Source organism: Phyllopteryx taeniolatus, chromosome 8 (assembly GCF_024500385.1).
Source record: "Phyllopteryx taeniolatus isolate TA_2022b chromosome 8, UOR_Ptae_1.2, whole genome shotgun sequence".
Lineage (NCBI taxonomy): Eukaryota > Metazoa > Chordata > Actinopteri > Syngnathiformes > Syngnathidae > Phyllopteryx > Phyllopteryx taeniolatus.
The window spans coordinates 12,567,034-12,594,907 of NC_084509.1; the positions used below are offsets into that span (position 1 = coordinate 12,567,034).

Here is a 27,874-nt window from a genome sequence, read left to right on the forward strand (position 1 = left end):
TATCGTCCTTGTACAGTAATTGTTAAAAATGGTTTACCACAGACATTTTGAATATTAGTCGTAAAGTGCTGAAGTTCTCAAAGTACATGCAACCCTGTTACAAAAAAACCTTTTTGGACATGCAGCGAAGGAAAAAAGAAAAGAAAAAGTGAGCTACATGACTCAGCAGAAATGACATGATCAAACTAATTGCTCTACAAGTAGACTAAGGTAAGTCCTCGACTATTTTTCATACCTCTTCCTCCAACCATGTTTTTAGCCTTAATGGAGTGTACTACACAACCCAATGTGACCCTGTTACTCTTACCAGAAAAAGATAAAACGTTTTTCTTAATCATGGCTGTTTGTTCTTGAGCAGTTAGAATAGCAGCTAATACAGTATGTAGCTACTCGAGCAAAAACTCAGCACTGTTTTGTAACCCCTTTTACTGTAATTATAGTGATATTAAAATAACATATTGAAATCCAGTTTGTATTTAATTGTGTAGGCTTTATTCAGCAATATGTCTGAAATGTTTTTCCCAAGTGTCGCAGTATCTTAACAGTTTTGCCAAACAGCAAAATGTATAAAAAGCGTACCACTGACGGTAGAGCTGGACGAATCAAATTATATGAATGTTTGTCCCTCGTTTTTTATTTATTTATTTATTTATTATTGAAAGCACACAATAGATGGTCCCTTTTTTTAAATAACCGTGATTAAAATTCCCGCCTCGACGAACTGGAGTCATGACAAGATGTCGTCACCTAAAATGCGTTGACAGTTGTGTAAAGTGAAGTAAAAGGTTAATTCCCCTTTTAATGATTTTTCCCCCCCCCCCCCTCTCTATATTTTATTGTTGACTTGAAGACGTTTTCGCTGTCGTCCTCGTTCGTTTATGGCTCACCGCCTTCACTTCGGCGACTGTACTGTGTTTTGGCCGAGACCGTCGAATAGTTGGACGATGAGCCAAGTGACGTTTGGGGATTTCCAGCGGCGCGAGCAGCCAATCAGCGGCTGCGGCAACGCCGAAAGTGCGGCAAACCGCCTCTCTCGACTCGGGGCACTTTTCGTCACACCGTCATCGCTGTGGCTCCCCTCACATGGCTTTGGAGGCGTTCGTGGACACCTGAAGACTTTTTGACTCGCGCGGCGGAAGGCTAAAGTTTAAAAAAAAAAAAAAATTTAATAAATAGATTAAAACCACCTCTAGTGGCTGTTTGGATGTGCTGTCCCGCTTCGAGACATGGACGTTTTTCGCCGTACTCCCGGTAAGTGTCTTCTTGTGTGTGTGTGTGTGTGTCAAGGTGTCTGTTGATAGGTGAGAGATGACATCATGCGACACACCCAATGTCAACCGTCGCACACTCGCTTCATCATCGATGCTTTACTTTCTGTTTGTCCCGCAGAGAGAGAACTGTCTGACTTCGGTGAGTACAGGACCGCGTCTGTGTCTGTCCTTGTTTGTTTGGAGGCTTGAGTGGGAAGTAAGGGTCGCCTGCATGTCACCTCACGCGATCTGATGCTGAGGATGACTTGTACCAGTGGCTCTCAAACCTTTTTACACTAAGTGCCACTTTGAAAAAACACTAAGCTCACACAATACAGTGGTGCCTTAACTTACGAGTTGACGTACGAGTTTATTATTATTTTTTTTTTGTGCCATTAATCCATTCCAGCGCCCCCGAAATGACCAACAATTGTTCAAACATTTTTAATAAGAAAATATGACTCTATAGAATTGTACTGAGTTCAAACAGCGTAATAACATGATTACATTTATAATGTAAAGATGTAAGCATTTTGTGCATCCTTATGATTTGATGGCATTGTGCTGCTCGTTTTGGTGTGTGGGCCTTGGCCACCGGGAAGCAGTTTAACGCATACATACTGACAGTGTTAGAGTCTAGTGACTAGACATAAATTTGATGATGACACACAGAAGACACGCAAATAAGCTGCAGTAATATTAGCTGTTTTTTTTGTTCTTTTTTGCAGAGGATAAAGAATATATGCCTGTTAGTATTGTTGTATGATCTGTCTGCATGTGTTGTTACCACTTGTGTTCAATATAAGTTGTTTAAAGCGTTATAATTACCGCAAGATTGATGCTACTTTCGTTCGCCCGTCTAATGCATTTTGTATTGTGTGTTACCCTTAAGCTAGCACACATTCGGAAGACAGAGTTAATGTGGTGTTGCTAAATACATAACGTGTAATTCTCTTTGTTTGATGAGTGGCGTTAGAGTGGCAATAAACAGCTCGACACAAGCGCTTGGCCTCTTTTTTGAAGAATTGCAAACTGGTGCTTGTGAAGTTAGCTGGCACCATAGCTAGCGCCATGGCTCATATCTTGAAAATCTTGTAACTCACTCTTAAGTCAAGGTATTACTGCACCACTACTGTGACCAATGTGAAAATACAGTAGTGCAGTAGGCCTAAGGGTTAATCAAAAACTAGACAAAGGATTTATTCCTCAAAAGTATATTTGATATTATTCTAAGTAAAGCTGGACAATATTGGAAAGAATGACATTGGGATTTTCTTGAACCCTGCGGTATATTTTGCGCTGTTAAAAAAAAATCTAGGATAACATGCACGCAACATGTGAAAACCAGCACACATTTTTCTTTTTCCCTCACAAGAAAAACTAAGCTTTGTAGCGCACAAAAGTATACAGTGTCATTTGTATAATGTCTACCTGTATTTAAATACACTGTAGTATTGCGGAATAACCCAGCTAGACATGAAGTTAAAAATCATTGCTCAGTTATACTTCGTCATTAGCACATTCCTTACACAAGACTACATTTGTTTTTAATCAATCTATTTTACACTCATATTTTAATATATGCATTAGTATTTATATTTGAGTGCATTAGTTTAAGCAAAGTACGTTGTTGTGCACACCCGAAGTTTGTCCCTTCAATAATACCGTGGCTCTCTCCGTCCCCATGTGTAACCTGTTGCGACATGCGTTCGTTAGTCACTTTAAGAAGAGAGATACAGTAAATGCAGACGTAATTGTTTCCCATGTCGTCAGTAATAGTTATCATACAAAACAATAAGTATACAGTCCCCTCCAAAAGTATTGAAATGGCAAGCTCAATTCCTTTGTTTTTTTTGTATACTGAAGATATTTGGGTTTCAGAAGATGAATATGAGACAAAAGGTTCAGAATTCCGGCGGCACGGTGAACGACTGGTTAGTACATCTGTCTCACAGTTCTGAGGACCGGGGTTCTCGGCCCCGCCTGTGTGGCGTTTGGATGTTCTCCCCGTGCCTGCGTGGGTTTTCTCCGGTTACTCCGGTTTCCTCCCACATCCCAAGAACATGCGTGGGAGGTTGATTGAAGACTCTAAATTGCCCGTAGGTGTGAATGTGAGTGCGAATGGTTGTTTGTTTATATGTGCCCTGCGATTGGCTGGCGACCAGTTAAGAGCCTAGCGGAATCTGTGCTAGAGGCGGGGTACATCCTGAACTGGTCGCCAGCCAATTGCAGGGCACATATAAAGAAACAACCATTCGCACTCACATTCACACCTACGGGCAATTTAGAGTTTTCAATCAAGCTACCATGCACTTCAATTTGAATTGTCACTTGTCAAAATCAAATTTTTGTTTTGACTTTACTGATGTTTCATTTATTTAAATACATAATTGAGAATTTAATTTAAAAGAATAATTTGAGTCTAAATAAAATATTTATTTTAAGATTCTCCACATTTTAAATTGTTTATAATATTTATTCATGTTTTATTAATTTTCAATTGTTTTATCTTTTATTTGGGGTTTTACTGTAATATAAGTTTGACTGGACAGGTAGACCTGTTCTACAGCAGGTTATTGAAGTTCTATTACAATGAAATCACTGATGTTCTGTCTTAAAATGTGTGAACTGTGGTACTTACTGAGGACATCCATTTTTATGGCACAATTCCTGCCAGGCGCTAACAAATTACTCTCCTACTTCACAGACCTCATCCAGGAGATCATTACAGAGGACCACACAGGCGTGTCCCTCCCCAGGCCACCACCTGCGCCTGCTGAGCTCCGGGGCCAGAATCACAGGATGCACCAGCTTTGCTCCTCCTCCTCCTCCTGCTCGTCACCATCTCAGCCGGTGCTGGTGGCGAGAGGCACCGCGTGTCAGGTAAGAGGGTTTTTAGTATTATAGTTGGGATTGGTTGTACAGTGGGCGTCTCACAAGGGGAAGGTTGCTGGAGCCCAAGTATTTGGGGAATATGTTTATTCTTGTTCATGCGTTATTGATCTTTAGTCGGATCAAAATATTGATTTATAGTTGGCTACAGGCAGATATTAGTTTTTTCATGGAAAACAAAACATTGTATTTGCAAAACCACAAATGTTGTAAATGGACTGCGCTTCATCTACACCATCACAGTGCCCAAAGCGCTTTACAAAGCCTCACATACACCCAGCCACACATTAATACACCGATGGGTGACTGCTGCCATGCAAGGCGCTGCCAGGCCCACTGGGAGCAAATTAGTGTTCAGTGTCTTGCCCAAGGACACTTCAACATGTCATAGACGGGATTTGAACCAGTGACCCTCAGGTCACTGGACAACCCGCTCGACCGACTGAGCCACAGTTGGTGGATGGCTGGTTGGGACATCTGTCTCACAGTTACAGTGGGGCAAAAAAAAGTAGCCAGCAATTGTGCAAGTTCTCCCACTTAAAAAGATGAGAGAGGCCTGTAATTTTCATCATAGATATACCTCACCTATGAGAGACAAAATGAGAAAAAAAATCCACAAAATCACTGTCTGATTTTTAAAGAATTTATTAGCAAATTATGGTGGAAAATAAGTATTTGGTCACCTACAAACAAGCAAGATTTCTGGCTCTCACAGACCTGTAACTTCTTCTTTAAGAGGCTCCTCTGTCCTCCACTCGTTACCTGTATTAATGGCACCTGTTTGAACTCGTTATCAGTATAAAAGACACCTGTCCACAAGCTCAAACAGTCACACTCTAAACTCCACTATGGCCAAGACCAAAGAGCTGTCAAAGGAAGCTAGAAACAAAATTGTAGACCTGCGCCAGGCTGGGAAGACTGAATCTGCAATAGGTAAGCAGCTTGGTGTGAAGAAATCAACTGTGGGAGCAATTATTAGAAAATGGAAGACGTACAAGAAGACCACTGATAATCTCCCTCGATCTGGGGCTCCATGCAAGATCTCATCCCATTGGGTCAAACTTATCACCAGAACGGTGAGCAAAAATCCCAGAAACACATGGGGGGAACCGAGTGAATGACCTGCAGAGAGCTGGGACCAAAGTAACAAAGGCTACTATCAGTAACACACTGCGCCGCCAGGGACTCAAATCCTGCAGTGCCATACGTGTCCCCCTGCTTAAGCCAGTATATGTCCAGGCCCGTCTGAAGTTTGCTAGAGAGCATTTGGATGACCCAGAAGAGGATTGGGAGAATGTCATATGGTCAGATGAAACCAAAATAGAACTTTTTGATAAAAAAAAACTCAACTTGTTGTGTTTGGAGGAGAGAGAATGCTGAGTTGCATCCAAAGAACACCATACCTACTGTGAAGCATGGGGGTGGAAACATCATGCTTTGGGGCTGTATTTTCTGCAAAGGGACCAGGATGACTGATCCGTGTAAAGGAAAGAATGAATGGGGCCATGTATTGTGAGATTTTGAGTGAAAACCTCCTTCCATCAGCAAGGGCATTTAAGATGAAACGTGGCTGGGTCTTTCAGCGTGACAATGATCCCAAACACAGCGCCCGGGCAACGAAGGAGTGGCTTCGTAAGAAGCATTTCAAGGTCCTGGTGTGGCCTAGCCAGTCTCAAAATCTCAACCCCATAGAAAATCTTTGGAGGGAGTTGAAATTCTGTGTTGCCCAGCGACAGCCCCAAAACATCACTCCTCTTGAAGAGATCTGCGTGCAGGACTGGGCCAAAATACCAGCAACAGTGTGTGAAAACCTTCTTAAGACTTACAGAAAACGTTTGACCTCGGTCATTCCCAATGAAGGGTATATAACAAAGTATTGAGATGAACTTTTGTTATTGACCAAATACTTTCCCAGCATAATTTACTGATAAACTCTTTAAAAATCAGACTGTGATTTTCTGGATTTTTTTCTCCTCATTTTGTCTCTCATAGGTGAGGTATACCTATGATGAAAATTACAGACCTCACTCATCTTTTTAAGTGGGAGAACTTGCACAATTGGTGGATGACTAAATACTTTTTTGCCCCACTGTAAGTAGTGGTGGGTTCAAGTCCGGATTCCGGCCATCCTGTGTGGAGTTTGCATGTTCTCCACGTCTGAGTAGGATTTCTCTGCATTATATGGTTTTCTCCCACAGTCCAAAAATATGCATGGTAGGTTAATTGAAAACCTAGGTGTGGATGTGAGTGTGTATGGCTGTTTGTTTACATGTCTCCTGCAATTGGCTGGTGACCAGTTCGCCCAAAGTCAGCTGGGATAGGCTACAGCACATCGCGACCCTTGTGAGACTAAGCGGTACGGAAAATGGATGGATGGATGTGTCGGCCACATGAATCGAAACATTGAGGTCCGGACCTTTGCCCTAGAGAGATGCTTTGCAACCGGACCTCTCCGAATTTTATTTGACGATACCTGCATTACAGTGTCCTAATTCATTATGTGAATGTACCTTGAATGGAGAAACAGGCATGGTAATACAGCCCAGTATATCATGTGATCAAAGTGGGATATTTTTGGCTTGCATCTCCATAATGAATGATGAATATTGTTGGAAAATGAATCAAACACACTTTCAGAATGGGTGACATGGCACACGAGATGACACATTCATGCAGAATTCATGCACTGGTGCCGCTGGGGGTTTTGAGTGAAGAAAAGTCCTTTTCATCCAAGTCCAGAGAATAATCCTGTGATTAATGTCTGCGATGGCTTTGGTTTGACTGTTTTGGTTAAAGCTGAGAGTCTACATGTCACATCACATTCAATGCTTTTGGTTTTTTTTGTCACTTCATGGGTTTGACAGTGATTTCATATCATGGTATCATTTTCCCATGTGTATGAAGTGAAAGTGACATTAATAAACATAAAGGAAAGGAAATGATTTGTGTTGGATTTATCTTACCCAACATTATATAAAATTGACACAAAAGGAATGAAGACGTTGGTTTGTTTTTCTCATGAGGAGGGCGTATGGGAGATTGTTCAGATTACAGCCTCTCATCAAGCTCTAAACAATCTCTCCCGTCACTCCTGTATTTATTTGAAATAGGGAGGTTTCTAAGTTTACAAGACATAACGTACTAAGCTACAAGACACAACACACTAAGGGTAGGGTTTCAAGGTGAAAACATGGGACCAACCCCTGCCACGTCCCGGCCACGTCCTTCTCGCTGATGATTCCTGCTGAGTCATCTTCTTGAAGGCGAGACATCCTCCTTTCTCAAAATCGTCCATAATACTAATGCAAGCTAAGCAAATAAATGATAACTTCTACAATATATTTCACATTTCCCTCCTGTTTATCATGTATTTGCACAAATTCTCATATAATTTTACAGTCAATTCATTTCGATTTTTTTAACTGTAGAATCATTTTTATGAAACAAATGCATTTACACTCAGAGTAAACTTGTCATACATGAATGTTGTAGTTTAAACATCGTAATCACCTGGATCAGGAAACAAATCAGGTAAAACAACATCATCATCATCATCATCGTCATCATTATCAACATCCAATAAAGGATACATCTGCTCCATACGGTTCCATGTGGGTAATTGCTGTGGTGATTAATCTACTGATTAAAGCCCAAATGCATGGGGTACAACAATATCCACACCATGTCAGAATGGCTGCAAAAACAGCAATTGATATCAATATATCAATAAGGTTATTTTACACTGTGTGTCGTTCAGTGGTCCTAATTTTTTGCCTTTACTAATCATGTTTATACAAGTAAAATTATTCGGTGCTACTAAAGTAGAAAACATTGGTTTGTGTTTATCTGCTTTTGTTACGGGATATATAGGATCCCATGATTTACACCCCTCAGCTGGTACAGTAGCGTTCATTAATGGAATAATACAATCTTGTGATAATTGTGCCGGAACTATGCGCAACAAAGGCCTGGGACCCATGCAAACCACACAATCTTTTCTCGTTACATTTGCTGCTTGTTCCACCAATAGTAACCAATTGTTATTTTGTCCTGAAACTCCTGTGACAACAAGGAACCAATCATCAGTAGTTATGTTGTTAACCATTAAAATGTGTCCACCTTTCTTTGAAGTTTTCAATGGCATTTCTGGTTTAACACGGTTCCCATAACACAATTCTACTTGGAAGTTGGGATCTTTTCCGCCAGAATATGCCCACAAGCTCACCATCAAACACACTGGGTGACTTGATTTGTATTTCAATATTAAACTATGGGCCGTTTTGCTTATGTTAAACTTATTTCTATGTTCTTTTGCTGTTTTTTTTTTTTTTTTTTGACCAACTGGACCAATCATAACCTGTTTCACCAATGAGGTGTTCCCATCCAAAGCCTATAGTTGCATACCAGTCATATCCAAATCCCCAATTCTGGCCATTCTCTTGAGCATCATTGGTGAGAGCCACATATGGAATTATGATTAAAGCAGTTTGATTTTGGGGGGCATAAAATATTAAACCGGTTTGCCGCGTTTGGAGGCCATGCCCACAGTTCTGCTCATAAGCTGTACTCCTTTTGATACGAGTTAATGATTCAACATTTTTTTATTACTGGATTCGTCATATTGGTCCAGTTGGTAGGTGATTTTCTATCTAAAAAATTGGTTTTATCATTTAGGGTGGGACGTCCCATGTACCACAAAAACAAAACCAACACCATAGTAGCCAAAGTTGCTACGTAACAACCTATCGAATCTCATAACCAACGTGGGTGTGCCTTTCTGCTGAGTTCTCACTAAAAGGGTTGGTGTCTTTTTTCTTCACTGACCAGCAAGCGTTTTCAGAATCTACACATCTGCTCCCGCTCCGTTATCAGACTTTTGCTCACCTTCCCAATTTGAGTACTCAGCTGAAATGACTCTTTTACAGTGTGTTAAATGAACCCACGTGTTTCTTTCTGCTATTTTTTAGGGCTGTAAAGTGTCGATCTATCTGTGCCACCATCCCTCCGGTTGAGACATGTGACACAGCATGGCTCAATATAGCAGCCCATTTGAAGAGGCTTTTTTTTTTTTTTTTTTTTTCCTCTGTGCTAATGTAAATTTCATTTTGTAGTTTTGCACTTTGTTTTTCCCAATAATTGCGTTCTTGTTGTGGAATACTCATATTGGCTATCAGTATAGATTGTACCATCTTTATTTATCATTCGTTTGCATGCCTCGGTTAATGCTACTAATTCAGCAGTTTGTTCAGCCAATTCCTGACAATCATGCTGCGTGCCTTCATCAAGTAAGGGTATTAGTGTGGCTGGATTTAAGGTTGTGCATCGCTCAACAGTCAAATGTGGTTGTGACAGCAAGATGGCCATGCAAGATAAATGTCTTGCAGGTGATAAAAACGCCATATTCGTTTGCAATAGGAGAGCAGACACTGTATGTGGGACCTTAAGAGTTAATGGATGAAATAACACAATTGTGGAACCGCTCTCTACTGCCGTCAAGGCTGCCACAACTGCTCTGAGACAATGTGGTAATGCACACGTCACGCAGTCCAATTTAGTCAAAAAATAAGCCCATGGTCTTAGCTTATCACCGTATTGTTGTGTAAGTACGGAGGTCATGTAATAGCTTTTACAATCTACCATTTGAATGAATGTTTTATCATTAAATTTGGAAGGCCTAGCGCAGCACTGGACACCAAATGTTGTTTAATGTCACAGAAGGCCTTTTCTGCCTCTGTATTCCATTAAACGGGTGATGTCCTTTTAAGGTTGTCTTCATACATTAATTTTGACAATGGTGCAACAATTTCTGCATAGTTGGGAATCCATGCTCTACAATATCATATAATAAAAATTATTATTATATGTTTCTTCGTCTGTGGTTTAGGATTTTTTAAGACTATAGCTTTCCTGTCTTCTAATATAGTCCTTCCTCCTACACTTAAATTATGGCCTAGATATGTGACTCGCCTTTTACACCATTGCAATTTATTTTTAACTTTATATCCCTCTTCTGCTAGATGATGCAGTAAGGCCAATGCTTCTAAACCCAGTTGTCACTTACAATCCAGTCTTATACATTCATACTTTTACACATTCACACGATACTAGTAAAAATTTTACAAACACACGAAAACACGGAAACACAGAAACACGGAATTTAAGTACGTACAGGATTCCGCCGTCCCCGCGGAATTTGTCGGACTCCGCCGTCCCTCTACCACTTGCCAGTGACTAGTATTACACAAGGTTTATTCTGCCGCAGACTTCTTCGTCGCGCAATTCACTCACTCTTTAATCCTTTTTCCTAATTTTTAAAAAAAAAATTTAACTCACCACTCGTCTTCAATCCTGTGGATTGTCGTCAACCTTCAGATCCCAGTTGAGGAGAACGAAGACCAGTCCCGTAAAGGGTCTTACTTGCCGTGGCCACGGTCTCTTAACTGGAAGTCGGCTCCACAACTGGAATCCTCGGGTGTGTTGACATCCGGCTCGAAGGACCAATTTAATGTTGGATTTATCTTACCCAACATTATAATAAATAGACACAAAAGGAATGAAGACGTTGGTTTCTTTTTCTCATGAGGAGGGCGTATGGGAGATTGTTCAGATTACAGCCTCTCATCACGCTCTAAACAATCTCTCCCGTCGCTCCTGTATTTATTTGAAATAGGGAGGTTTCTAAGCTACAAGACACAACACACTAAGGGCACACTAAGGGTAGGGTTTCAAGGTGAAAACATGGGACCAACACCTGCCACGTCCTGGCCACATCCTTCTCTCTAATGATTCCTGCTGAGTCATCTTCTTGAAGGCGAGACATCCTCCTTTCTCAAAATCGTCCATAATACTAATGCAAGCTAAGCAAATAAATGATAACTTCTACAATATATTTAACAATTTGACAAAATATAGACACACAGACTACATGAATACAACAGAACCCCTTTAAGTTGTATAATTAGAATTTTTATCCCCCTCCAAAAAAAAACACCTCAGTTTGGCGTGCATCGTCTGACTTATTCCTGCTCTAACCTTGGGCTTTTTCTGTGACACTTCAAAAAAATTATTAGCTTCACCAACAGGTGTCAAGACTTGAGTGTCACCATACAAATCATCAAATGATTTTTATTTTTATTTATTTATTTTTTAAACAGTTGTAAAGTTGAACACATTCACTGCCATTGACTGCTTTAGAAGTCAAATATCCATGGTAACTGGGAAGGCTGGCAGTGAATTAGTTCAAATGTTGAAAAGTGAAATGTGGTCATCATTGATAACACATTGGTAGTGTGGTGATACATGCTGCTGTCTTTCATGCAGACAGTGTGGGTTCAATTCCCATTCATTGCCAAGCTGATTTTAGGTCTTCATTTTAACAGCAGGCGGTTAGCACATCTGCCTCACAGTTCTGAGGACTGGGGTTTAAATTCCGGTCCCGCCTGTGCGGAGTTTGCATGTTCTCCCTGAGCCTTCGTGGGTTTTCTCCGGGTACTCCAGTTTCCTCCCACATCCCAAAAACATGCATGGTAGGTTGATTGAAGACTCTAAATTGCCCGTAGGTGTGAATGTGAGTGCAAATGGTTGTTTGTTTATATATGCCGCTGGATTGGCTGGCGAACAGTTCAGGGTCTAACCAGCCTCTCGCCCGAAGATAGCTGGGATAGGCTCTAGCATGCCCGCGACCCTACTGAGGATAAGCGGTACAGAAAGTGGATGGATTTTAACAGCGATAATTTGTTTTTCTGACACTAAATATGATAGTTAGTAGGGATGTGCAGATCACATGTTTTTGCACCCAAGTCCAATCACTAGATTTTGGGTGTCTGCCTATACTGAGTCCATGATCCATTTTTATATGGCTACAAGTCTAGTGCAGCAGTCATTCAAACCAGGTAAACATATAAACTCCTTATAGCAGCACAAAATAATTATGCAAGTTAGTTACATTTACATATCCCGTCTTAAATGAACAAACTAAAATAAAAAAAAATAAAATCAGAAATTCCACAAAGTCCAGTAACTAACAGATGTTAAATAGTCAATGCATCACTTTTACACAGTGCAACATTGTAGAAGTAAAACTAAAACGCTTAACTCCACTTCAAACAATGAATACCGATGTTGTAACAGTTTTTTGGGTAATGTAGTTTGCTTACTGTGGGTCCCCTTGATGAGAGCGCCTGCTAATAGATGGACGTATTTGATATTGCTCCTCTTTTCTTTTGTCAGGTAATGTGTGGTCTCCTTTTTTTGGTTCCTGTATGAACAAATAGGTGCTCTATAACCAGTCTTAAAAAGTTACAGCTTGTATAAATGACAAGCATTTTTGTAGATTCCCAGCACTCGTGTGGACATGATTTTTTTTCTGCCTCTCCTCCTTTCCATGCCACCACACAAATCCATAAGGTTATAGTGTGTAATATAAATACTAAGCTATTGCTGTTCCATCTGACAATGCCTTTTACAAATTGATAAAATAAAAAACATCTGATCTTTTTTACCGAATAAAGATCAGAGTAAAATTACGTGATGTGATCTGATCACAGCATCTCTTATAGTTAAGAATTGAAAAAATGTTGCTTAAATGTCTGATGGCCACAGTGTGACCTGGGAACAGAATATAATTATATTCATTACTTGTAATGGCAAAAATTGTTTCAAAATCCGAACAAGTTTTAAGTTTAGTGGCATCCCTGATGAGACTGTGTTCTTTTTTTAAATTCCCACTGTATGTGACTTTGAGCCTTTGAGCCGAGCTTATTAATCTACCAGCCAGCTCTATTACAATAACGACACATCGGTAACCGCAGCAAGGCCAACCAGGGACATGCAAATGCATTTATCAGCATTTAGTTTCTCAAGTGTTTTTTTTTTTTTTTGGGGGGGGGGGGGGGGGGTGGCTTGTTGTCCTTTTGGGAGAAATCATGTGACTTCTTGTGGATGACACTACACTACAGAGCATTCGGCCAGGTTTTACCGTAAACCATGTGGTTTAGGGAACAGGCTGCATTGGCGTCACACCACATGAGACAATTTTAACACTTGTCACAGTAACTAGACTCCATGGAAGGAGTTACCAAGCCGAGCTGCAACATGACTCCTACTTTCGTTTTGCCCTCCTCTACACGCCACACCCACTGTGAGGGGTGAAAGGTCGCATTCTTGGCCGAGAGCTCTTGCATTGGTCGTCACTGTGAGCCGACTTCCTATTTCCTCTCGGCTGGCTTTCGCTGCTCAGCCCTTTTTGTGTACCGTTGTTTGTGTGAGCTAAGCGGCCCGGCACAACCACAGGAGCACGTTGACCTCAGGCATGATGATGGCACATTGAGAGCTAGGGTTTCCTTCTTCCTCCACTCCTTGCTGGTTCCAGACTGTCTGCTGCTTGTCTTTGTTCCCTGCAGGTTTGATCATATGGATGCCTACTGCATGATGTCATATTAAGCGTACTGATCGGTGGCTGACTTTGTTTTTACTTGCGTTTGACATCGTCTGCGGATAAGGACGCTTGCCTGGGATTCAGCGCACAAGTCGATTTGAACATTGGTATTTGATGCTCATCAAAGATAACACTAGTTATTTAGATTTTAGATTCAATACAGGCGCCTATAGAGATAATGCACCACAAAACGTCTGAGATGAAAGTTTTCATATAAATGTCCATTACTGTGTTTGTAGCTGGGTAGAACAGTGCTGCATTGTTGTGGGAGCGCTTTCTACTATTTTGACTATCTCAGGCAGCCACAGAAGTTAATCAAAATATAAAAAATACTTGTCTCAGTGTGATGCTGTCCACTGCAAACCAACAGTACAACCACACAACTCTTCTTCCTCCCCTTTTTTTTTTTTTTTTTTTTTAATTTCTTTTTCTTTTTTTTTAACCGCTTGTCCTCATTAGGTTCACGGGTGAGCTGGACCCCATTTCATCTGACTATGGGTCAGAGGCGGAGTGCACCCTGGATTTGTTGCCAGCCAATCGTAGGGCATATATAGACAAACCACCATCCACACAACTAAGGACAATTTCAAGTCTTCGGTGACCCTACCATGCGTGTTTTTGGAAAGTGGGTGGAAGCTGGAGTAGCCAGAGAAAAACTATGCAAGCAATGAAAGAACACACAAACTCAAATCAGGAAGGCCGGAGCCAGGATTTGAATCTAGAACCTCAGAAATGTGAGGCAAACATCTTCACCACTAGGGTACCAAATACTATCACCATATTTTTATCCGTGCAGACATTTTTTTCCTACAGGTCTTGTTTAATTCTACATATAATGTAGACATTATTTTGTTTTTAAAACATTAAAAAATGTAATTACACCGTGCATGCGTTTCTAATGTTATGACTGTGGAGTATATAAAGCCATCATTGTCACATTCTAACGTATATCTGCTTACTATGATCAGATTTGCCACCAATCCTCAGGTCAAAAGATGGGAAAAGTAGAGAAAAATAGAAACCAAATATATTAAAAGAACTTCATATTGGTGACGTGTGGTATTTCAAGGGGATCATAACCGCCATGACGAAAGGGCCCATTTTAAATTGCATTTATTTTAAATGTTGCGGTCTAATGAGATCCAATTCAAGAGCTGTATCAAAACTTGAATTTAAAAAAGTTAATAATCAGCACTGTCAGAGAGGTATTCATATCACAGTGTGTGTATTAGTCTGAATGTAGTTTCCAAAGACCAGTATTACATGTTATATAGTCTAATAATTTTTTTCTTTTCTTTTTTTTTCCTTAGTCAAGCTGCACCTTCAACCCGCCTCTGCAGCAGCTCTGCTCCCCCCGGGAAATGGCTCAACACCTGCTCATCCATCCTCAAGCCGGCTCCTCCCGCTGTGGTCGAGGCCCCCCGTGCCCGCTGGCCGCCAAGCCCCCCAGTACCACCGCCGTCTCCTCTAAGGGCCGGTGCGGGGTAGAGATGCTGGAGCGTAATCTGGAGAAGCCCAAACTGGCGGTGGTGGAGCAGCCCAAAGAGCGAGGCATGAGGTTTCGCTATGAGTGCGAGGGCCGCTCGGCCGGCAGCATCCTGGGCGAGTCAGGGAGCGAAAGCAACAAGACTCAGCCTGCCGTTGAGGTAGGGAGCAGGTGATAGACACCCCTGGTAATTTAAACCACTTTTGGATTTACTCCTTTGACTAGACCATGTGTCAACACGTATGACAAAAAGGGAGCTGGAGGTACGTGGGCCAGTTAAAATAAATAAATAAATACATTTTAAAAAGTCCCCATCAACAAGGACATACTCACACTGGGCAATCCATGCTGCCCGTGGGCCCACTTGACATGGTTGTGGAAATTTCAGTTTGTGAGTAATGAAGAAAGAAAGCGTCCACTCCCCCCAAAATACCAAAAGAGCACAAAGTACTCCAAACTCTAACAAGCAAGGCATTCACTAAGCACCTTGCTATCTTGTTTTGCAGAGCATCCAAGACTGTTTTATTTCTTCGCCTACTCACCCACAAGACGAGGTAGAGGTTGTGCTTATCACGTTTCGAAGGACGCATCTTAGGTTTCCATTCATAATTGTCTGGTTACAAAAACATGACATGGTTGTCTTTTATTATTTTTTTTTATTTACAATTTTTCCATTACAACACCTGAAGTCTGGCACCTTTTGGCTGGTGTGAGTGATCTTACTAAAGTTTGGTTTTCTTGGAAGAGCTGGGCTATGACGCGGTGCGATTGGTGACGCACATGCCGACGTGTCGTACAATTACTGTAATGCAAGAGTTCCTTGCCAGTTTTTCATGATAGTCACCACTTTGGATAATACAATCCTTGTATCTCCAAAATCACTGCCTTTCAGGGAAAAAAAAAAAAAAAAATGCCATCTTGCTTGAGTTACCGAACGGCGCATCGTTCAAGTTGATATTATACCTCATATTGCTATCATATAACATTGCGCACCAACATCAACACAACACCACCCCAAAATTTGTTCAATCACTAACTGTCACGATTGATCAAAATGGCCGACAACTACCAGAAAAAAACCTTTAATAATGCTTAAAAATAACACACGATGAGGAGACAGACAAATAGTAGTATCTATTTGTTAAAAAAAAAAATATATATATATATTAAATTGACCATGTTTGGACATACAAAGTTTCCGCTCAACAGGAATGACAATACAATGAAGACAAATAATACCCAAAAGTCCATGGCACACTCTGTCACAACTGGGCACATGAGCAAGCTCAGTGTCCTAAAGCTAAAGTGATCGCCAGTTAGATAAAAGCCATCTTGCACAGTAGAAATAAACAGAATGATGAGAAATAATCCACACTCCAAAAACTGTATGCTCGGTCATATACGACACTCAATGTAGATGTGTCCGACAGTGATTGTAACTGGCTTCTTGCATAGGAAAAATAAGCAGAATGACAAAACAAAAATCCACGGCACACTCGGTCACCTATGAGCATGTGCTTGCTCTGTGTATGTGTCCTAAAATGATTGTGATTGCTCCTCTTTCAAGTTATCATGATAACAGCGTCATAGAAATCAAAAGCAATGCAATCACTGTAATGTGCCAAATGACCATACATTGCCGCCTATTCATAACAGCCATCAAGCACAGTAGAAATAAACAGAACAACTACAAATAATCCACACTCAGTCGACGGCTCGCTCAGTCACACACGATAACACGCAAAGTAGATGGCGTTTGTTGCCAGTTATTTATGATAACTGGCACCTTGCACAATAGAAATAACCCAACAATTAAATTAAAATGGGAAGCACGCTCGGTTACACATGGGCAAATGCGCTAGCTTAATATATGTGTCCTAAAATGAATGTGATCGTGCATCTACCAGTCATTCATGATAGCCGTCATCTTGCACAGTAGAAATAAAGGGAACGAGAGAAAGAATCCACAGTCAACAAAGTCCACTCAACACTTGGTCACACACGATGACACGCAATGTAGACGTGTCATACTATTCCCTTGACTCAATTCTCCCTTACCAAGTATTCATGATACCCGTACACCGGCACAATAGAAATAAACAGAACGATTAGAAATATCCCAATAGATCTTGGACCAGTGCCCCACTGGATCCAGCACAGTATTTCTTTCTTTCCGATATGTATTTTGTATATAATACAGAGAAGTGAGTCCACCCCATGTTTATGTCTTACTGCTTTCAGATTCACGGTTCCATCGAGCGCTTGAAGAAGGTGACCGTCACCGTTTCCCTTGTGACCAAAGACCCCCCACACCGGCCGCACCCCCACTGCCTGGTGGGAAAAGACTGCCCGAACGGATCGGGTATCTGCGTGGTGACGCTGAACCCTCACAGCAACCGACGCCACAGGTGTGTCTTTAATCTCCCGACATGTTGCTATAGTCTTGTTTTGTGCGTTCATCCTTTATCTTATATCCTTCTTCCTATTTTAAATATGTATCCTTGAACTTGTGTATGACTGGTCACTGTATTACGACAGCTTTGCCAACCTGGGCATCCAGTGTGTTCGGAGGAAAGAACTTGACGTCTCACTGCAGAAGAGAAGGAGCCAGAATATTGACCCCTTTCAAAGTAAGACATAAGACGTAAGACATACCCGTAAACATACACAGACGCACACCTCTCTGTATGTGTATCCAGTAATGGTGTGTAATGACGAACCACTTATTTGGTCTCTAGCTGGTCACTCGAAGGGCATCGAGGACATGGACATGAACGCCGTGCGTCTGTGTTTCCAGTGTGAGCTCGAGTGGGACGACGGCACGACGGACAGTCTCAGTCCTGTGGTGTCCAACCCTATCTATGACAAGAGTAGGCAGCACACACACACACACACACACACACACACACTATTTCACCTATGGGCACCGAGTGAAAAAGATCCTGTTCAAACTTTAAGGGATGAACGACCACGTACAGTAAGAGCAACAATGTTGTACAGTAGATATTGAGTGATAGCCAACACAAGATGGCTGATGTCGCTGGCGCTAATGGTCAAATCAAATTCCTTTTTCACCAGTCATGATTTATTTTAACCCTAAGAATTTGTATTCTTCATATTCTTTGGAATTTTCATCCCAGAAGTATGTACTAAATGGGCACATGAATGATTCTTTTACATTTGGGCCTTTAAAAGCAAGAATCTTCTAGATGTGATTGGTTGTCAACAATGTTGTTTGACATTGATGATCATGATCACGAACAATGAAAATAAAAACAACAACATGAACAATGACAACTTCAACTGCATCTTAAACAACAATGTGAATACAGTAAACTCACGCTATATTACTGTTCAGTTTTTGCGGGCCCGGTATTTGGCGTATTTTTTAGTTGTGTTATTACAGTTGTTTCTCTTTTTTTTATATACTAGTTGTACAATGTTTGGGTATTATCCAAATGCCTTACAGTATGAACAATGAAAACATGAACAACTTGAACAGCAATACAAACGACAACATGAACAATGGCAACATGAATAATGACGTTACAATGACATGAGCTAGTCGTGGACCCCGCCTAAAGCCAACAAGTATATACATACTTTGTAGCAGCTAATGTGCATTCATTGTTTATCCGCCTGTCTATTTAGTCCTGTTTTTGTTTTAATTGTTGTTAGGCCTGTCACGATAATTTTTTTAAATTCACATATAAATCCCAAAAATGCTGTGGTGAATAGACAACAAAGCTCCATCTTGATAAATGCTGTGACGTTCACGACGATGTGTGCATGTCACACGGCTGTTCCGCGTAGTGCACATCCTGTATAGACCCGATCGGAATAGATCACCTCACATGTAAACAGTTGAACAGAGATCTTCAATCAGAATGACAAAAAAGTGTCCATGTAAAGCCAGCTACGGTGTGGTTGGTCCGCTGAAGATTAGCCCTTCGCCTGTCAGTCCAATATACGTTGACGTTCGCTTTGCTTTAGTCCACTATTGGCTGAATAATGTTTGCCACTGAGGTAATGCTTCATAAACAGTTAATGTTCCTGGGTTTGTGTTAATTGGGGACTAACACACCCAAAAACTCGGAGCGAAGCTCTGATGTTTTAAACATTGCCGCGATGGCTTGAGCTGTTTAGCTCCTTAACTCGTTAGCTCGCAGGCTCGTCGTTAGCTTGTGAGGTAGCTCGTTAGCTCGTTAACACAATAAGCCGTTAACTTTGCCTTAAGTGTCTCTGTTGCCAGAATCTAGGTGTTGCACATGGAGCAAGACTGTGGCGTATCGGACGGAGCCAACATCGGCAAGAGTGTCCCGGTCCGCCGGCGTTCCATGAGCCCATGAGCAGCTAAAGACACAGCCGTCAAACTCACTCACTGTGTGATCCGAGCGCCGGCTCACGTCAACAATGACAATTTATCGAGTCCGGAAAAACTATCGTGTCCATTATATTTATTAAATGATAAGTCGATATAGTAATTACCGTGACAGGCCTTTTTCAACACTGATTGCCAAGTCAAATTCCTGTGTCTACTTGTACATTTGCCCAATAAAGTGATTCTGATTCTGAACAACAACATGAACGACATGAACAATGACATGAACTACAACATGAAAAATGACAACACGAACAACTATGTGAACAATAACTGTAAAAATACTGTACAACCCAGGGAAGAAGGTATGGTCAAAAGTCAGACTGGCTTGAGCGATATTAGAGATAAACTCATCAAGTTCTTACCATAGCCATATTGCCATGAATCACTTTGCAGGAATGGCTCATTACCATCACTAGTTTTCTTGCCTGATGCTCATGGCTGGTATGATTTGTTTTTCTCTTGCCAGAGGCGACCACGACATCCCAGTTAAAAATCAGCCAGCTGAACCAGTACACAGGAGCCTGCACTGGCAAGACGGAGATCTACATGTTGTGTGACAAAGTGCAGAAAGGTATGACCACCTCATCCGCTTGCTGAAAAATAGGCTCCGCTTAAAACTCCAGACTCGCTTAACTGCGCGTAGATGACATCGAGATCATCTTCCGGCGCGGCTCGTGGAAGGCAAACGGCGAGTTCGCCCAGACGGACGTCCACCGGCAGATCGCCATCGTGTTCAAAACGCCACCGTACCAGGACCAGGACATCGCAGAAGAAGTGGACGTCAGTGTCACCCTGCGCCGGCTCTCCGACCAGATGGAGAGCGAGCCGGTAACCTTTACGTACCTGCCGTATAATCCAGGTCAGTTTGGGTTTACAATTCAAAATAGTGGGATGGGACTACATAAATTGCTCACATACACTGTCCGCTCAACACGCTGATGTAAATAATTCACTATAATATATTTACCCCTTGAAAATCTTTGTGCCCATGCCCACTACAAAAGTATTATGAAGAAAGCAAATATGTATTACATTTTAGTAAGACATGTTTGTCTTTGTATTTCATAGAATGCAAACATGAATGGACACATCTTAACTTTTGTAACATGTACATGGATCCTTTTACACTTGAAACTATGTGATGCATGTCTGGAAACAATGAGTCCCAGCCCTGGAACAATGAGTCCCTGCAATTTATCATCACGGAATACAGATATAGTAATACTACGCTATATCACGGTCCTTGCTTCGCTGTCCCGCTAGATTGCAGATTTTTATTACAGTTGTTACTCTTATTTTCTATACTGTTTTTACAATATTTTTGTGTTATCCATTGCTCTCTCTCTCTAAATAAATAAATACATGTTTTTTTAAATTAAAATTTTTAGGACAATATATTTTTCCAAAAACCATCATGACAAACGATAGTATCGATGTTTTTATGGCACAGTGTGCCTAGTGTGTGTCTAGACTCTAATGATATTAGAGCATAATAATTCAAGTACATCCTTTTTAAGAACAATTAACGCGAAGAAAATATATTGAACGTTGGCATTGTAATGTAGAACAATAAACAAAATATCTTAGATAAATAAAAAATATAGATAAAAGACAGTCAGGCACTGTTCACAAATATTGCACTTGAACAAATATTAAACATTTGGCACAGATTAACAGATTACACACATTAATGCCAGGCAATACACTGCCAATCAAGTTTCCAGTTGCAAAGTTAGTTTGCAGTTACTGCAAAGTAATACCATCATTAATAACAGCACAACAAGTCGATCAAAGCAACCTGCTTTGATTCAACATTTGTACTACTTTTCAAAAGCAACATTTAAAAAAAAGGCATTTAAACGCTGCTTTGTCAACATGCTCAATGGCTGCATCTCTAACAATAGCGAGTACGCTATACTGTATATAATGTGAGTATACGTGCACCATATACACTGTCACGTTTGTATTTCCATTGTTTGGCAAAGGGTTCTATAATTGCAAGCTCATGGGAAACGGGAAATGTCCCACTGTGTTTTTTCTTTCCAGCTGAAGAAATTGGGTGAGATGGTTGTGTGTGAAATGGATTTTGTCATTTTGAGCTTTGAAGTTGTGCTGTCTTTGTTGCAACGTCATGCAAATTCGACATACCAGCTCATTCACCTTGCTTAAATCCAAAATGTTCCCAATGTTCGTCGCGGTGGCTTTGGAACTAATTCCATTTATGCCGCTCAACTTTCTGTACATGTGGAGAATACCGGCTCGCCGTCAGAAAATTGAGCTTTGACACACCCAATCAAAGGGAAGGTGGGTGTACTGCTTTAATGGGGAAGTAGCAATTCGAGCCCAGAAGAAACAATACGATGAACACAAAAAAAAAATAACTATAGCATGATCTCACAGCTGTGCAAACCTGAGTTGACCTATCTTAATGCAATGCTTATATTATCGTAACATGGAAGTAATAGTTCTGTTGACCAATCAAAAACCATCATTGCATATAGCTTTGACTTCAATATAAGCATTTGTACCGACCTTTGACCTGTGACCTTTTCAACTGTCAGATCCGTATGAGGTGAAGCGGAAAAGAAAGATGAAATCAGACATGAACTTCCAAGAGAAAGCCAACGTGACAGGTGAGCATGACGGCATTTCTGCGACCATTTTGGCTCCAGTTTTCCTCACTCTCTACCGATCGTTTATCGTCTTTACTGGCAGCCGAGTGCGCGGCGTCACCGGAACAGTCCTTCCGTTTCCCTCACGCCATGATGTCGCCGTGCTCGGGCCAGCCGGGGCCCGCCCCTTTGGGGGAGATGTGCTATGCCGAGCCGCTGGACGCAAACATGGACAGTGAGGATATGGCCCTCATCAGCCAGCTGCTGGAGCTGCCCGGCGTGATGGACATGTTCTCGGACCCCGCCGTCGTCTCGGCCATGCCCGACGCCGGCCAGGCGCCCTTCGCCAACACGGACGCCAACCCCAACCAGAACTTCGGTCTGTACACGCAGGACTTCTCCCACTACGCCGACTTGCAGTTCAACATGCTGGTCAACGAGAACCGGAACATGCAGACTGAGCCGAAGGCCAGCCTGTCCAACGCGGTCCACGTGAAGATCGAAGATGACCTATGAGGGCACGAAACCCCGGCAAATAGTCTGGACCACAGTCATCTGTTAAACACCAACGCCACACTTTCCATTTCGTGTCAGGTAACAATAAACAATGAGGGGCGAGTGACCCGACATACGAGATTTTCAAGATATGAGCCGTCATTCGGTCGATTGTGTGCTTTGACTTGTGAGCGCACACTTGAGATACTAGCGCGTATGGTGGCAGTTAACTCAACTGAACTCACTTCTCAACAAGCAGCAGTTCGGCAGATAGAAAACAATTCTTCTGTTTATTGCCACTGCCAAACTAAACATAAAACAATAAGAATTACACATAGTGTCTCTAAAACAACATTGCTCTCCCTTTGGAGAGTCAGCTTAGTTTAATGCTAACAATGCAGAACACCATTGGCGTGCTAATGGTCAGCATCGACAGTTGCGGTTTTAGAAGCAAATTCAATTTGAACACAAATGGTGGAGCAACACGTTTAGACAGATATAACAATACTCGGAGCCATAATATTCTTTATCCTCCACTATGAAAAATGACCAATATTACAGCATATTACTGATTCACTTACAGTAGTAGTAGTAGTAGTAGTAGAAGAAGTCTGTTCTTTGTTTGTGTCTGCATGACTGTACTGTATTACATTGCCTCCCGGTGTCCAAGGCGGCTACACCAGGAGGAACAGCACAATGAATTGGATTGCAGCATAAAATCATGATGCACGAATTGTTTAATTCTTTGCATTCTATTTAATTATTACTGTATCTTTTTAGAAATTACAATATTATAAAGTGCTATTTTTCCTCATCGAGAAACAAACATATTTTTGGGGTGGAGGCTGGGACGGGTTAATGGCATTTTTACAGTATTCGTTTCAGTGGGAAAAGGTGACTTGAGATAAGAGTGTGTGGCATTACGAGTGTGCTCACAGAATAAATTAAACTCATATCTCAAGGCACCGCTGTATAACATTAAGTAAATGAATTAGTAATCGGTTAGTAAAGACTTGTTTATGCTAGGTCACGCATACATTTAAAAATTAAAAGCCTCATTCCAACATTGTCCAAATTTTTGAAAAGGCATTTTTTTTTCCCCCCCCCCAACATTTTGAATATTCTCATTCATCCAGGTCATATCAATCTCAGGGCATTGAATCCGGTTCCGGTTGTCTTGGAAGACGTTTCACCTCTCATCCGAGCAGACTTCATCAGTTCTTGCAACAAGGCTTAGTTAGGATGTACTAGCCAGTGTTTGTGTGGAAACCTCAACTATTTGTGCTCCAATTTACAGCCATGCTCCACACCACTTATGGAATAATTCTTTTGGAATGCAAAAACGGGGGAGAGTTTTAAAGCCGCCTGGCCGAGAGGCCGTTGTCAGTCCACCAGAGTCGTTGGATGAAAACTCCCTCATTGTTATTCCATTCAGTTGTAAAGTGGTTGTGAGCTATCTTAACGGTCAAGGAGGCCTTACTGTTCGTTGGAGGCAGAATTATTGAGTTTATTTAGAATAGACGAAAGACCGGCATTGGAAAGACTTCTTTATACTCGCGCGGGCGGCGACCGCGCTGACGTCACTGCGGCAAGGGGCACGCTGAGTATGTCATCACAGCATGTGACTAAAACGGACCAATCACGAGAGATGATCTCCGCGGCATTTTTGCCATGCGCGCGCCAATGCGTCGGTCACGTGATGCAATGCGGCCGTGAGTCTTGAACTGAGGAGTTTGCAGGTCTGTTGTGTGCCATGCGTCTGCTCAGTGGTTGCTTGGTTGGTTTCCCCAATGTATAAAACCAATGTATTCCTCCCTACACTTGACCGCGTAAACCAGATTGCTTTTCTGCGTGTGTGGTGTCTGGTCTTTGGGGTGTACCAGCCTTTGTCTCAGGGTGTTATCAGGCTTAAGTGTACTGGAATGTTGTGTTGGTTGCAAATCCTTCTGAGTTTCTCAGACAGATCTGATACATCTGGAATGACAATATTGTTCATACATTCGCTGTTTTGAACTCAAAATAGGCCATTTTACGTGAATCGTATAGATCCGATGAGTTTTTCCTGGGGAGGTCGCTGTCCTCATAGGCTGTTTCGTACTCCTTGAATGCTGGCAGCTAGCGGTAACCGTTCTTTTACTCCGTTACAATGACCTACATTTCGCTTGCTGCTTTTATTAATCAATTATTGCTTATTTATCAACTATTTCGTCCGCAAGACTACAACTTCGACTTCCGCATTGGACGCTGTTTGCGCCATCTAATTTAAGCGCTAGTGACGTTTAAGTCCAGTTCATCAATCAAACGACAAAAGAAAGTCACATGACCTCACACAACGTCTTCTATTGGGCTTCCCTGGCATGGGTATTAACACTAGATAAGGCTGATCGTCGTGCCTAAATCCCCACCATTTTGGGAAGGTCGTCGTTGCCATGAAGGCAACGGCGCGCTCCTCTTGTTTACATTTAGACGAACAAAAACAACAGCTTGCATGTATTGTAGTATTTGTCTGGCACTGTCTGCCCAAACGTGGATATTTCAGCTCACTTATAACTTGAGAAAACACAGTGCAGTAAATTGCAAATGTTTTTATTTTACATACATATTTTTTTGTTATTGTTTGTGCTATTTACTCAGTACTTGAGTAATTATTTCACTGCGTACGTTTTACTCCCATTCAAGTATTTTTTTGGAGGACTACTTTTTCCTTTTATTTGAGTGACACTATTGTCAAGTCACAGTACTCTTACTTGAGTACAATATTTGGCTACTCTACGCACCTCTGGAGCAGACATTCTCTATTGCTACTCTTACGTTTAAGCAAAATTTTTGCTCATCAGATCAGCCAGTGTCGCATTTGTTGCACTGGTTTTTTGTATTTTCGAGTTGAGGTGCTGCGGGTCGTGGCCCTGGTCGCGGTCCCAGCGGAACCGTGAAGCACACGTAACATCGGCGACAGGAGTTGATCCGCTAGTACATTTTGTATTAATTTGGAAACGCGCCTACAATCTTTTCTAATTAGTTTACGGATGTTAATGTTAAATGTATTAAGCGACAGAGCAATGTTAGGGATTATGTCACAACACAGAATGAACTATTCAATTCAGAAATGGCCAATACAAGCAAAAAAATATTGGACTTAATATTTTCCTGGAGGATGCATTTGGGATTAGCCTTTGAAGTTGGTAATAGTGAAAAATGAGGTGAAACAAACAATGATTTTAGTCAATTATTTTCCAGAATGAGAGTGCTTAAAGAGGGGGATGCTATTCGTGTGGCACAGCTTGAAGCAGGCATCAGGTGCAGGTGGAGATGGTCCTGACTCAAATTGGAGGCCAAAACAAAAAAAGCAAAGAAATGAGGCAAATTAAATTTGAATCTTAAATTTGTACATCAACATGTAGAAAATGTTTAGATTTTGTCTTATTGTACTCTTCAGAGTCTTCCAGATTTCTTAATTTAAGTTAAAATCAAAAAGATTATCTGCGGGGGCCCGAGGGATCCCCCCCAGACCCCCCTTGCGATGTTGTTTTTTTGTCACCTTTTTCATGCCTTTGGTGTTTGCATGTCTGATTGTTGTGTCCGTCACTCTTTTCTTTCTCATCCACCTTGCTCCTGTCCCTTCTGCAATTGGATGTACTTTTCACAAATGACCAGCCAGCGTAACCACAGCCTCTCGGCCAGGCGGCTTAATGGCTCTCCCCCTTTTTTGCATTCCAAAATAATGACTCCATACGTGGTGAGGGCATGCCAATAAGTTGGAGCATTAATAGTTGAGTTTTCCACACAAACACTGGCTAGTGCGTCCTGACTAAGCCTTGTTGCATGAACTGATGATGCCTGCTCGGAAGAGAGGCGAAACGTCTTCTAAGGCAAACGGAACAGTGCAGTTGCGATCGATTCAACTATACCGGATTGGAGTCAAAAGTCACTGGTAGTTCCGTCAGATTGGTGATTGTTATGTAACAGCGCTGTGGCGTCGCTGACCTTATTTAAGGTTTCAGCACCCCTAAAACCTACTCAAGATATGTTCGCCTAACATTCTGCACCATTAATGCATTAGTTTAGTTTCGAGCTTAAACTACTTTATAATGAATCCAGCTAATTGTTACATTCACACTTTTTTTTTTATTTTTTTATTAAGTAACAATCTAGAACATAAAGTAGTAATCAAATGAAGGGTACTTGTTTATAGTCGTCTAAGATTCCAAGGCTCATTCCCAGACCCTGGTTCATGTAGCTGACCTGCTTATTGATCCAAGAAAGAGTCTGTACCATAGTCACACCAGAAACCAGTTACCCTTCACATTTTCCAATTTTTATGAAGTAATAATATAGAAAAGGACTTATTTACATGAAGCCAAACTAGCATTTTCTCCAGAATGAAGCCCTTTCCCCGGATCCTGGTCTGATCCAGGAAATAGCCTGTACCGCAGTCACACCACACTCAGCTTCATTCACACTTTCCATTTCGTATCAGGTAACAATTGACTGCAAAACATGTTACATTAAGTAGTATTCAGTTAGTGAGGACTTTTTTATGCTAGGCCATGCGTTCAGTTTTCCCTAAATAAAAGCCTCGGTCCCAAATCCCATCACTGAAAATGCATTTTCCTCAGCATTTTGCACCATTTAAAGCATTTATTTCCTATCTTAAGATGCCTTCTACTGAATCCAGGAAGGAGACAACAATCAGCTAATTGTTACATTCACATTTCTCATTTTGTATGAAGTAACAATATTGAACAATATTAAATAGTACTCAAAGGAAGGGGACTTGTTTTTGTACTAAAGTCTAATTCTGTGATTTAGCCAAATCTAAATGAAAAGTCCTTTTCCCCCCAAAAGTTGATTCTATAGCGTATGATGCATTGATTTAGTACATATAACTTAAACCGCCCGCTAATTCATCCTGAAGGCCTTGCTGGTCATGGCTTTAATGAAACGGAGCCGGTCAGCATTGCCAAATATTTGTCTGTGTATATCATGTATAGTGCTCATTTTATTGATGTTTGTTCAGTCCATAAATTTGTCATATGCCCAATTTGTACATATGCCTGAAAGATTCGGAACTGTGGTGTCATCATTATTGATTAATGGGAGATTTTGAATTCCACTCTTGAAATGAACTGTAGTGTTAGTGCACAAAAGCAAACGTGTCAAACATTCCAATGTAAACACTGTGACGATGGGAACAATAAAACTTGCCAAAATATGTCCCAAGGAATCATTAGCCTAAGTGTCATCATTGGGAAATACAGTACGTCATAATTCTCAAGAACCAGATACTGTATGTGCCATATGTAACAGTAAGAATACATT

At 41.3% G+C, this 27,874-nt stretch overlaps 1 protein-coding gene across 6 annotated transcripts; it reads left to right on the forward strand.

Annotated features, from left to right (window-relative positions):
* Positions 1–27,779, forward strand: relb (v-rel avian reticuloendotheliosis viral oncogene homolog B). 6 transcript variants are annotated; one of them, XM_061783258.1, is made up of 11 exons: positions 1–210; positions 1,288–1,410; positions 3,958–4,133; positions 14,889–15,224; positions 17,306–17,472; positions 17,603–17,694; positions 17,803–17,934; positions 19,915–20,019; positions 20,092–20,307; positions 22,010–22,081; positions 22,164–27,779. In XM_061783258.1, the coding sequence occupies exons 2-11, from the start codon at positions 1,317–1,319 to the stop codon at positions 22,574–22,576; spliced, it is 1,803 nt and encodes a 600-aa protein (XP_061639242.1). In that variant the 5' UTR covers positions 1–210; positions 1,288–1,316; the 3' UTR covers positions 22,577–27,779. The 6 variants fall into 6 exon arrangements, with proteins under 6 accessions (XP_061639242.1, XP_061639243.1, XP_061639244.1 ...); XM_061783259.1 differs by lacking the exon at positions 1–210 and adding an exon at positions 857–1,251 and having other exon boundaries at positions 1,390–1,410; XM_061783260.1 differs by lacking the exons at positions 1–210; positions 1,288–1,410 and adding an exon at positions 858–1,251.
* Positions 27,780–27,874: the final 95 nt, after the last annotated feature.